The sequence below is a fragment of the Piliocolobus tephrosceles genome, chromosome 19, assembly GCF_002776525.5.
Source record: "Piliocolobus tephrosceles isolate RC106 chromosome 19, ASM277652v3, whole genome shotgun sequence".
In the NCBI taxonomy this organism is placed as follows: Eukaryota; Metazoa; Chordata; class Mammalia; order Primates; family Cercopithecidae; genus Piliocolobus; species Piliocolobus tephrosceles.
The window spans coordinates 39,292,349-39,305,484 of record NC_045452.1 but is presented as its reverse complement, the minus strand read 5'-3'; the positions used below and the strand labels follow the sequence as shown (position 1 = coordinate 39,305,484).

The 13,136-nt window shown below is 44.8% G+C and overlaps 1 protein-coding gene across 1 annotated transcript in view; it reads left to right on the top strand.

Annotated features, from left to right (window-relative positions):
* Nucleotides 1–5,560: 5,560 nt before the first annotated feature.
* The window catches only part of PCP4 (Purkinje cell protein 4), a 61,293-nt gene continuing 53,717 nt past the window's right edge, over nt 5,561–13,136 (top strand). The window contains exon 1 of the mRNA XM_023189553.1: nt 5,561–5,754. Coding sequence (XP_023045321.1) covers nt 5,746–5,754 — 9 coding nt within the window. The 5' untranslated portion in view covers nt 5,561–5,745. The remainder of the gene's footprint in view (nt 5,755–13,136) is intronic.

The following is a 13,136-nucleotide window of genomic DNA, read 5'->3' as shown; positions in this document are numbered from 1 at the left end:
ATTACATTCTAAAAGTTCTGGAGGCTGGAAATCTGAGGTCAAGGTGCCAGGGCTGGCTCCTTCTGAGGTCTCTCCCCTTGGCTTTTTCTCCCTGTGTCTCCACAGGGCCGCCCCCCCGTGCGTGTCTGTGTCTCAATCTCTTCTTATAAGGACACCAGTTATAATAGATTAGGGTCCAACGCTTATATACCTCATTGAACCTTAAACCTCATTAGAGGCCCTATCTCCACATACAGTTGTGTTGGGGCCAGGCCTTCAGCATGTGAATTTGGCAGCAACATGATCTGCTCCATAGCTCTAGACGAGCAGGTTGGCTATGCAGAAAGAATCACAGATCTGAAATGTTGGAAACAATCACTGAAAAGTGAATTGGAGGAGTTCACCTGTGTAGAGAGTGGAGACAGGGAAAATAATTAAAGACTCAACCAAGCCCAGTTCTGAAAGCTGTCAGGCTGGTGAGAATCGAGAAGTCCTTTCAGCCAGCCCGCAGTGCAGCCTTCAGAGCTGCAGTGGCTCTTTGAAGACAAACACCCACTGACCTTTTCATCAAAGAGAGGGGCCACAGAGGTGACACGCAGGCTCTGCAGGCCAGCCAGCCAGTGCTCATCGGCAGGACAGGCTTGGGCATTTAATTGAACTGAAAGGAACTAGGAGTTATAAAATGACCTTTTCAGCCATACATAGGGAATAATTTAAGCCTTAAGAATAGCAGTGGCTTCAGTTACATTTGTAGCACTTGGAATTAGAAGATGTGACAAGACAGAGATCCACGGGAACATCGCAGGTGGATTTTACCTGTCCCTGTCTGTCTGTCATATTCTTCCTTTCTCTCCTGTTGGCTGGTACCTCTTGGAAGAGCCACCTCACCTAGTGTCAAGATGGGATGGAAGGTGCATGCATAAAACACAAATTATTTCAGATTAGAAGGAGACATAGAGGGTAAAGTTGAGAGAGAGAGAGAGAAAGAAAATACAAGTCATGCATACCAAGTTTTCAATAACCTCAAGAAATAATAAAACATACACACCTATTATATAGAGTGGCTAATTAAGAGTGACCAGTAGTGTGGAGAAGAGATGAGGTATGAAGCAGAGGCAGAATGATGTTTGTGCAATATTAGTTGCTAAAATCCTGGAAGACCATAGCCAAATATTTGTTAATTATTATTTTTTCTTCAAAAAGGCAGTGAAACTCAATTATCTAGGTTTAAAACAGGTGTGTTTTGTGGGAAGATTTTTTAACATTCTAGAAAACTGGATTAAAATTTGACAGCAGATTTTTAAAATACCCTTTTTTTTTCTCATTTTCAAAAGAGAAAATTCTTACCTGTTGGCATGGGAAAGAGAATTTAATTTCACAGAACAAAAGAGCTTTCTTTCCTACAGCAACATTCACACTTAGTGACCACTGGGGTATTTATTTATTCAGAAGTGGTTTCAGGTGCTGACTCAGTGCTGGGTATCATGCCAGGCATGGCAATGAAAAAATAAGCAGGGTGATGTGGCCTGGCCTCTCTCTCAAGAGGCTTAAAGCCCAGAAGGTGGGAGACAAGGCTTGAGTAAACAAGCACACACATCCATGCATCCTTACAGCAAGTACATCTTTCCAGGAGGGGTTTAAAGAATTAAGCTGTATGTCCATATCTATGGATAGAACCTGCATAGCCTCCAGGCTCAGGGCCACACCACGTCTAGTGGTTGGGAGCAGGCTAGAGTCTGCTGGAAGATTCAAGCTCAGGGCAGCAGGGAAGGGGGTGACAGGAGCCCCTGGGTTTGCCCATCAGGCCAGGGATGCTGAGGCTCCCCGTGTAGACACCCAGAGTGTACAGTTGGCATCGGGCTGGGAAGCAGTGAAGGCAGAAGAGGGGAGCCTCACCATCAAGGCCAGGCTGTGCAGACTCCATTCCAAGGAGGATGACCACCTTCTTCATCTGTGCTGGATTAAAACAGCGCTATGTCTGCAAAGGCGAGGAAATGAAGCAGAAGTTAGGTTCATTTTCAAAGTCCCCACACTCCCAGAAACTATACACAAATGATGCATTTGGTATGAAAGTCTGATGAAAAGCCCTAGGTCATTAATATATAGTGTCCCTATAAATAATCTCAAAGACAACTTGGGCCAACTCTGCCGCTTCAGGCAGGATCACGCTTCCAAGAAGATGAAAATAATCTGTCCTTATTGTATATATACCTTTCCATAAATTATAGAACCACATGTCTGTATTTTAATTCAGCCAGGCTGAATGTTTCCCCAAGATCTAATATATGAAGCTGTAGATCTAATTCTTCTGAAGTTCCTTCAAAATTTATTTCCCAGCTCAATATATTTCAGGTATGTTTTTGCTTAGGTTGGCAGACACGAGGCTTGAATACTTCTATATTATCAGTGGAGAAAATCAGACACTGAGCAATGGAGCAACATCACCAAAGTCTAGAAAATGATTTCTCATGTCCAGGATCCAAGTTCTAAGCTTCTGGTTCAGAACCCCAATGGTCACCTAACAGTGTTTGGCTAACCTGAGAAAAGTTGAATGATGGGACACGTCAAAGTATTGACATACATGTGTAAAAGTAAACCACAGCCAAGCAGGCCTGAAAAGGAGATAGAAAGGGAGAGAGTATCACCGTGTCAAGCAGCACTTCTCAAACCTGACTGCTCATCGGAACCACAGGAAAAGGTTGAACGATTGCTCATTGACTATCCTTGTCCCTGGATATGCTATGAAGAGGTCCAGGTAATCTCTGGTGTTCTTGATCTGACAACTGGTCTTGTTGGGGTGGTACTGTCCCCCCAGGATCAATGGGGCTAGGAGATGTCGTCCCAGGGCCCATCTGTGGGAGAGGATGCAATGTGTGTTCAGGCTGGGATGCCACTTGACAGCCAACGTGCTGGCACTTGAGACCTGCTGGGTTGCACACTCAGACCTGTGTTGTGTCACTGGTGAGCACCGATTTCCCAGGGCAGCTTGACCCTCCCTTTGTAGCAATACTGAACATTTACTTTGTGTTCTCTATAAAGGACAACTCCACAGCTCATTAACAGGAGACAGTTATTTTGCTAAAGATATTCTGGGGAAATAAATAGGATGAAATTGCATGCCACAAGGCAAATCTTGAGAAAATCCCCCTTAAGGTACTTCTATCCTTTCCCTGAAATTTCTCCGCGTGCTTGCGATGGTATCTGTGTTTGTTTCCATCGTTTCCTGTGGATACGAGAACCAAGTACCAAGACGGCGTGGCTTAAACAACCAAAATGTATCCCCTGGCAGTTCTGGAGGCTGAAAGTGTGAGGTCAAGGGGCAGCAGGGCTGGTTCCTCTGAGACCTCTCTCCTTGGCTTGTAGATGCCGTCTTCTCCCTGTATCCTCACAGGGTTGTCCCTCTGCGAGTGCCTGTGCCCTAATTTATTCTTCTTATAAGGACACCGGTCCTATTGGATTAGGGCCCACCCTAGTGAACTTGTTTTAACTTAATCACCTCTTTAAAGACCTTATCTCCAAATAAGGTCACATTTTGAGATATTAAGGGTTAGGACTTGAATGTATGAATTCTGGAGGAAGGCAATCAGCTCAGACCATAACCCACCCTCTCCCCAGTGGCCTTTATGGTCCCTTGGCTGCTTGGAAAGAATTGCTGAGTCTACCCAGCAAAGCCTTGGTCCAGCCCTGGACCAATCCTGCCCCTCTACTTGGAGCCTCAGCACTAACTGCTGTGTCTCCAAGCCCAGGTTGCTGCAGCCCTTGATGTGTGTTTGTGTTGTTAGAAAATGCAGGTCTGCTCCAGAGCCAGCCAGCGGAGCACAGGCTGATTCTCCATGTCCCCTCTGCACAGCCTGGAGGACCACAGCAGGGACCCCGTGGAGGCTGCCACTGGGAGGCCCCTTCTACACCTCCAGGCTGTGGGGGCTCCAGCCCCCAACAGGACAGGAGTGCCCTGTGGAGGGTGTAGTTTTGCCCCTGAGAAATCACAGGTGTCTCCTAGTATAGCTAAGCAAGCCCCCTTCTTCCAATCTGTCGATCTGTCATACATCGCAGATGACACTATGGCTCCAGTTCCTCGCCCCTGCCCTCCTTGTCCTCCTCTCCCACTACCAACCACCTGGGCAACCCTAAAGGTATCCCATGTGGGCCTTTCCAAGCATGGCATTGGGGGTCAAGGAGGAGAAGGGGAGTGAGAAGAGAAGGAGGATGCTGCCTTTATTAGTTTGCAAATGATTTGTGAGGTCAGGATACGTAAATAAATAATTTATATACATATAAAAGTAAAAGAATATAACACACGTATTTATTTATATATGTAAATAAAATGTTCATTTCTGTTGCTCTGTGAAATATAGGTTATTTTATAATAACTCATGTATCAAACTTCCCACTGGAGCAGGACTTGTCTACAGACGGGGCCCCATGTGAAGTGGCTGGAAGTTAAGGACACTGGTTCCCATGAGAAGCCACAGTAGAGTCTCTGTCTTGCTGCTGGTGTTCCCACGGTGTGGATGAGAGGGTGCTGACCAGCTGGCTCTCTTGGCCAAGGCCTCTGAGGGCACTCTGTGCTTGCCGGTGCCCATTTGGGGGCGCATGGCCTTCTGCTTGCTGTCCAAGGTGGACCTGAGGATGTGGTCGCATTGGTGACTGGGCATGTAGCGAGGGCAGTCCAGGTCGGAGGTTGTGGGGCTGCTGAGCTGAGGAGAGACGATTGATGGGCTGGAGTCTGGTGGCCTGCTCTGCACAGGGAAATGAGGGGCACTGGGGACGGGTCACAAGATGCTTCAGTCTTCTCGCCAGACCCGCTAAGTCCTGTACCAGGACTGGCAGAGTAACAGATGCGAATGTGCCTTCGGTGTGCACGACGCCTTTTTGGGACAGTTGAGGGCCCACTCTGATGCCTTGAAGACTCTTCAGAGTCTCACGATGTTGGGACTGAACAAAGGATGGAACCTCTTCCCGGAGAGGCTGAACAGGGCTAAGGCAAGGAGACCTTTAACCAGGCCAGGACCAATGCCCAGGCTCCTTCCTGGCCCCGCTGTGGTTGTGAGGAGTGCACATCAGTAAGGCTGCTGGAGCCACTCTCCTCCCTTGTAGAAGTCGTGGGGACCGAACCCCATGTCCCAGTCCATCTGCTCTTGTCCTTCCAGCTCAGGGTACAAGCAGGGCCACAGATTTGGGATGGGGGAGAGAGAGCAGAGATATTAAAGTCCTGGGGCTGAGTTTTGTGTTATAAAGGGCAAGGGAAACACAGCTCCTGGGAAAACCTGGAGCTGCGTGAGCGGGTCCGCAGGTGTTTGCAGAACTCCTTTTCCCTTAGAAAAACAATCCTTCCCACTGACATTTGAAAGGTATTTTTCATGCATGTAAATCTTGCACTCATTGAAAAACGCACAATGGCATCCCTGTGATGATGTTTGAAACTTTAAATTTTACTTTTTTTTTTTTTAAAGAGACAGGGTCTCTCTCTGCTGCCCAGCTGGAGTGTATCTCTTTTTAAAGAAATCAAGCAATTCCTTCCATCCCTGGCGGAATTTGGAGCAGTGACCGAACGTGCCGTTCTGTTTTTCACCACTAGGTGGCCCTTGCTGCTCTCAGATGCCGGCCAGGCTTGCAGACAGGTGAATGCATTTCATTGGCTCCAGGGAGGCGTGATGCCACCGGGCAGCTCTTTTTAAGAGAAAAGCCAGAACCGGTGGGGCAGCGACCGCTGAGCAGTGTTCTCTGTGCTGAGCGGCGGGACTGAGCTGTTGAGTGAGAGCCAACATGAGTGAGGTGAGCAATGCTTCGACCTGTAGATGGAAACTTAGGAGTGAGAACGGACCTCGGTTGAAGGATTAGTGTCAGGAAATGTGAGGGGCTTAGCAGTGCTGAGGAACAAATTAATCCTGTAATTCTTTGCTTGGAGGACTGACGGGATTGATCTCTTGGTTTGAATGGTCAGTACAGAAATTGGTTAAGTTTGCAACTTTTACAATTACCCTGAGGAAGAGAAAGGGATGCCTTGTTTGCTTCTGATTGAATTGTGACTTTGAAAAGTGCTTTGGGTTTTAGAGCTCAGAAGAGAAAGCCAATTGTTTTATTCTCTTATGAAGATGTGTATCTTTGCATGATTCCCACGGTGGAACCTTTCAGAATGTGAGTGGGCAGGTGGTCTTCTGGTGAACGCAAGCCTTGGAAGGGAAGGGGACAAGGTGGGGAAAGGGCTGGCCGATGGGTGGCATTTCATGGCCCGGTTGTACAAACTATCTCTGCAGTTAATCAGAGCAGCAGGGAAAGAAATGCAAACAGTAGTACGAGCTGGGAAACATCCGTGTGTATAGATCTGTGGCTCTGAGACCGGAGGCGGCCCTGGCAGAAGGGGAGCTACAATTTTGCAAATCCAAAGTCACTTCTCTAAATATGTTTATACAGAATGTGTTTTGTTGGGGCCAACTGACAGCACGTTTGTTTTTTAAAAATCATCTTCTCCTTTTTTCTCATCTAGGAAGCAGATTAGTGGTGGTACAACACCATTCTCTAATTCAGCTCGATAACCAAGCCAAATGCATTTTCATTTCCTCTTGGTTGGCACTTAAATAATTACTTTTAAAGATCTTTTATCTTCTCTGTCTTTTTCTGACAGATGGATGATTCTTTTCTTGGAAGTCTAGGGTAAAATTAACAACTTCAGAAATAAAATGCCTCCTCCCTGCTTTTATCTCTCTGATGGGTGATTTTTGATGTAAACCTGACAAGAAGAAGAGCAAAGCACTATAAAACTTAGAAATGGTGTTTGGGGCAGAGCCAAGGGTTTGAGGCAGGGAGAGACCAACTGTGGGGTGGAAGGTGGGAATTCTCCCACCACCACCACCAACGGTACCTATGACAACAGCTAACACTTGCCTAACAGTCTGTGTGCCAACAGTGTCAGGCTCTCTCTACACCTGTCACCTTCTTTGAATCTCTCAACAATGCTGTGCAGTGGGCACCATTATTATTCCCAATTGACAGATGAGGACACTGAGGCACAGAGATGGGAGCTAAGTGGCTCGAGGTTACCAGCTAATGAACAATAGAGCCAAGACTTGGGCTGATTCAATGCTGGGTGGTTGACCGCCAGGTGAATCTTGATGTCTAAATGTGTATGGAATTTGCTGAACAGCAGGGATGCCAGAGGTTGGAGGGGGAGAGGAGAGGCGAGAGAAAGAAAGAAAGAAGTTGAGGCTCTGAAATAGAGATGGAATGATGAGGATGAGACCTCCATTTCCCACAGGCTAGGGGGAGGGGCTTTCTGCTGCACTCTACAGATATTTCAGACGCTCCTGCGTCCACATCAGCTCACCTTGCTTACAACAAGAAGGGATGGCTGCGTGGAATGGTTTTTCTTCATATACAACTTATTCAATAAGAGTTTCCTATAGAAGAAGGACTTAAAAAGCAGCACAGCACTGAGGGGTGGCCTCTTGGGTCAAGTCAGCTACCCTGGGATTCTGGCTCAGTCATGCCGTCTCTTGCTGAGGCTCTTGGCCAGCAAAGTGCTCATGAGCTCTCCAGGATGCTCAGCTCTGCTGGGCTCACTCAACTGTGCAGGTCTCCAAGGAGAGAGCATGTGTTCCAGAGCTCACCTGTGATTAGGGTCTCAGCCTGGTTCCTGCTGAACATGTAATCAGGGCAGCTCTGTAGTCACTGCCCCACCCTGACACTTATCAGACACATTATAGGTTCTTACAAGGGCTCTTGCCTTGGTTCCTTTAATGTGGATAAAAGCACACAAGAGGCGCATCCCATTTTTCTGCCTCCCCTTGCTGCTCACAAAACCCCTCCCAGCTTCCTGCGCCTCATCCTCCCTCCTGCCCTCTTCTCCCCCTCACATCACATGAGGCCCCCTCCCTCTGACCACCAGCGTGGCCACCGCTCCTGGCTGATCTCCACGTTCCTGGGCGTGTGCTCCTTGGAGGGCAGGAATTTGTCCTTTGACTAAACCTCAAATCTGCTTAAAATATTTAATAAAGTGGAACAGAAGCTCCTTTCTGGGTAGAGAACTGGATTCCCCCTTCACAGCACCCCTCAAGGGGTTTCTTTGGTTGGATGAATTAAATGTGGCTTCTAGTTTTAATAACTCTCAGGTGGAAATAGCTTTCAGATCATCATTTACTTGTGTGTGTGACTAATTACCAAAGAAAGCCAGAGCAATGGAATTTGCCAGACTTTCTTTGACCTTAGGATTGATTGGGGTCTGGTGGGCAATAGTGCCTGCTGCAGCGCCAGGGCTGAGTGCCTGCTGTAGAGACTCCGGAGCTCATTAGCTGCTTACCCGGGCCAGTGGACGAACCTGCTGGGTGGAGAGGACCCCAAAGTGTCATATACTCCCCGGGGTCTGCTCTGCACTTCCAGGTCTCCCCGCCTTTAAGGGAAAGATGGAGCGACAAAGGGAGCCTCGAACTGGCTTTAAACTGGGCAGCTTTACAACAGGACATCTTCTTTATTTCCTGTAACAACACTTTTTAGGGGAAATGACATGCGATAGAAAAGAACAGCTCAGGAAAGTGAAGTCCAAATTTAGGGTAATGTGAGAGAGAGGAGGTGGTTAGTGGGGGTGTCTGATTTACATTTCGGTATTAAAATATGTCAGATGTGCCTGGAGCAATCTATGAGATGAAGTGGAAGAGAATGTAGCAGGGATCAGAATGCAGGCTGAAGCCTATCAGCTGGATCCGAAATCCTAACCATCACAGCCTCAGTTTACAAGGTGCATTCTTTCTCCCTAGTCGTACTCACCCAGGCACAGGAAAAATGATTACCTTTCTTTAGTCACTTAATAGAGCTTTGAAAAAAGAGTTCCTGCAATAATGACAGTCAGTCCCATGTTCTCCTTTAGGTGTCTATTTTTAAGTTGCTTTTCAAAAGAACTCATTTAGGAGAGCCGGGGGCAAGGTTGGAAGGCATAAGGACGAACATCTGGAGCGTGAATTTGAAAACGTGACACCCTTGGCCTGTTTAGGGTGCGGGTTGGAGACGTTCCAGGTCACAATCAAATGACAGCTATAAATTGGACTCGAGACCCCTTTGGAAAAAGCCTCTTTGTAACCCCGAGTTTCACGGTCACGGGCTGGGCTCTTTTCTTTCTTTGGCTTGGACAGGAAAGTGCAACTCAGTGCCAGGCCCGTGGCTCTTTCTTTCGTCCAGACATTGGCCGCAGCGAAAGACGATGCCCATCAAAGGCATGGTTTGAACAACACCAAGGGCACTGAAGGGCAAATCTTTAGATATGCATGTCTGTTCTTAGCACCCAAACAGAATCAATGTCAAATTTAATGCATACGTTAAAACGTACAATAATCTCTAAAGGAAGAAGAAAGCCGTAAATGGCATTTTTCTTGACGGAGATTGCAAACGGGTGGCTTACATGCAGTTAACTTGTGACGGCATAGAATAAACATGAATTAAAAAAAAAGTGATTTAAAAATATAATACAACAGTGGTTTGGGGCTTACATAGTTGACTATCATGGTTACCCAGTGGAGGTACTAATGTTAAAATGAAACAGAGCCTAAGAAGAGAAAGATTATAGCTTTGAGCTTCTTATGATGTAAGAGGAAACTCAAACAGATGCTAATGGGTGGGTGAGTAGATTTGTAAGGAGCTGTGTGTTTTAGACCAGTTGTTAAGCACAGATTCTGAGGGTGACTGCGTGAAATGTGGGTTTTGCAAATGGTCTGGAAAACCCAGCAACACAAGGTCAAATGACAGTCCAACTTCTTAAGTAATTATAACCCCATTTGAGAGTGCTCCTGCAGCAAAGACTCTGACAGATCAAGCAAGATCGGTTTTAGTTTTGTTGGACAACACCATGAAAGATACTCTTTCCTCTAATTGGGGATATTAAGTCCATACAGTCACCAGTTACAATTTGGGTTTGAAGTTCAACTTTTCCTAATAGAGAAGAGGTCAAAATGAAGCAGGAACATGTGTTTCGTGGGACTGATGATTGTGAAGAGTTGCCATAAAACTTGTTTCCCCAATCATGCATTTTATGAAGAAATGCTGTGGGGTTAAAAAGTATCAGGTTTTCCCTTTTGAATTTTAAGAATGACACAATGCAAATTTATTTTCAATAAGAAAATAAATGACTCACTATAGATTTTAGTAAAGGTTTAGTGAAGTAGTGTGATCAAGATGAAGAGAAAACGTGGTTTTGTAATGGAAATTTTCTTAAACCGATGATGAACACATTCTTTGTGTTATTTATTTATTTATTTAGTTATTTTTTTGAGACAGAGTCTCGCTCTGTAGCCCAGGCTGAAGTGCAATGGTGTGATCTCAGCTCACTGCAACCTCTGCTTCCCAGGTTCAAGCGATTCTCCTGTCTCAGCCTCACGAGCAGCTGGGACTACAGGTGCCCACCACCATGCCCAGTTAATTTTTGTATTTTTAGTAGAGAAGGGGTTTCACCCTATTGGTCCGACTGGTCTCAAACTCCTGACCTCAGGTGATCTGCCCACCTCGGCCTCCCAAAGTGCTGGGGTTACAGGTGTGAGCCACCGCACCTGGCCTGTGTTATTTTTAAAATTTCTGTTTTCTACTCTAAGTGCTTCATTAGAGATGTGATCGGGGGAAGGCATTCACAATTTGTCTGTGATCCTTCTGTTCTTAGACCACTGGGCACGTTGAACTATTTGGACACAAATAATATCAGGCCTAAGCCTGGGGCTTTTCATTAATTTAGAATGACTTTCTAGAAAGGTCTTCATACTGGGATAAAAGAAGAATTTTAGGGAATGCATGCATACAGGTTTATGTTATATTGAATGATATTTTTATGAAACACAACATTAAAAACCATGCTGTTAAAGTATTATAGGCTGCATAGTATTGATTAGAAGCATCCTAGACACTGAACTTCCCAACAGGGACAATTTTATGTTGTTTACAAGCCTGACTGCTGATTTGGCACTTGGTAAATGCCCAGTTACTGAATGAATACATAAGTTTTGGGATGTGGATTTATCAGTTGCTGTAATCAATAGGCCAGGCATTCTCTTTTCTAAATGTTGAGGCTTGTGGTTGGGATATATTTGGAAAAGATGTATTCCATCTTTTGTTCTTTACTCTTGGTTTGAAACCCGTGTTTGCTATTTACATCCTTTAATGTGGGAAACGTGTGCATTGTTATATACACAACACAAGTGCTCTCATGACAGTAAAAGAAAACTAGAAAAAGTAAGAAGAATCTCAATAGAAGGAACTCTTGGCATTTGGGGAAATGTCAGGGAAATTATGGGAACTGAGCGAGGGACGTACAATTCTAATATCCCATGTTTCTGTGTTGTCTCCGTTGAGACTAACTCACTTCAGATATGCTCAATGAGATTCAAACAAAAGAGACTAGCCAGAGAGTCAGAGCCTGTGAATCCTTTGGAAAATGGTTTGCTGTATTGAAACAGAAAACCAATTTAACTGTGATTACAAGAGAACAAGGGAGAGTTCTAAGCAGACCTGTAGTGATATAGGCCCTAGTGCCCAATCTCCATCAGCCCGGTTGTAAACTCTGGCATATTGTTGAAGGTAAAATATATCTAGCACGTGGAAAGCAAGTTGCATGGTATTGCAAGTAAATAGTTTAATTATCACCTAAAATTCTTAATAGCATACTCATAATATTAATTAAAATAAATAATTGATATTTGAATATTTAAATATTTTAGTAAATTTATATTTGAAATAGGAATATATGCAAATTTATATGCAAAAAGGGATGGATTCAAATTTCTCTTCTTGGGGAGTTCAAAACTGAACTGCACGTCCATATCCCTGTGTGATTAATCTGATAGGATCTCTGCTTTTCAAAATTCAAAAGGGAAAACCCGATACTTTTTAACCCCACAGCATTTCTTCATGAAATGCGTGATTGGGGAAACAAGTGTTACGGCAACTCTTTACAATCATCAGCCCCGGGAAACACATGTTCCTGCTTCATTTTGACCTCTTCTCTATTAGGAAAAGTTGAACTTCAAACCCAAATTGTAACTGGTGACTGTGTGGACCTAATATCCCCAATTAGAGGAAAGAGTATCTTTCATGGTGTTTTCCAACAAAACCAAAACCGATCTTGCTTGATCTGGCAGAGTCTTTGCTGCAGGTGCACCCTATCGTCCTCAGGAATAAACTATTTGACATTCTTCTTCCCATCTTTCAAATGAGGTGCCATATGAATGATGAATACAGAAACCTCTTTCCATCACCTGGGCGCAGGTGCTTTTGGGGTATAGATATGGGGATGTTCGATAACGGATTGTTTTGTGCCACAAACAAAGCAAGCTTGCCACGGTCATCAATGGCTCAAACCTATAAACGCCAGATTCATGTTGGGGTCATTCTACACGAACAATTTAGCTTAAGCCACACATTCCAGGCATGGGTCTGCTTGTATATTGTTTATGCCTCATGAAGAGCTGTAAATTTATGCTTCAGAATCTCGCTGAATTTACTGCTCATTCCATTTCTGAAAGGGAAACACTTAGCCCATATTTATGACATTGCCGGTAGAAAAAGCAATCACCCACTAAATGCCATTATTTTATATTTTACTCTTAACCCGCCATTTTGTAAATAAAAGGAAGACAAATTAGACTCATAAAGCAGGAAGGTAATCATCCACAAATTGAACATTTAAGGGCAAGGAAGCAAAAGCTGTGAACTGTTCCAACCATTCAAATAAGGCAATTTTCCTCACAAAGGAGCTAGAATAGAGAGCAGGGGAGTCCCTCTCTTCAAGGTTTCTGCCCTCCATTTTAGGACAGTCTTGGACTTGGATGAGACTACACCATCTCCAGCCATACACGAGTCAGACCTCTGCCTCGTAGTTCGAAAGACAACTTGTGAATGTTAAATGTTATTTGTGACGATTTGATAGAAAATTGGGGTCCAGATTGGCTTGAGATCACACTATTCCTGGTATAACAATCCAAGTCTGTGGTATAGTGTCATGACAAAAGACACAGTCGTCTGTTCCCATAGCACCACACCTGTGGTTTGGTCAATAATCGAATGAAGTAATGGTTATTTTAATTTTATACGACCTCTGAAAAAGTACTCCAGAAGTTGGCAAGACCCATTAACATGTGTCTTAATCAAATAAGAGTAAAAATAAAACAAGGAAACACAAGAGGGAGAAA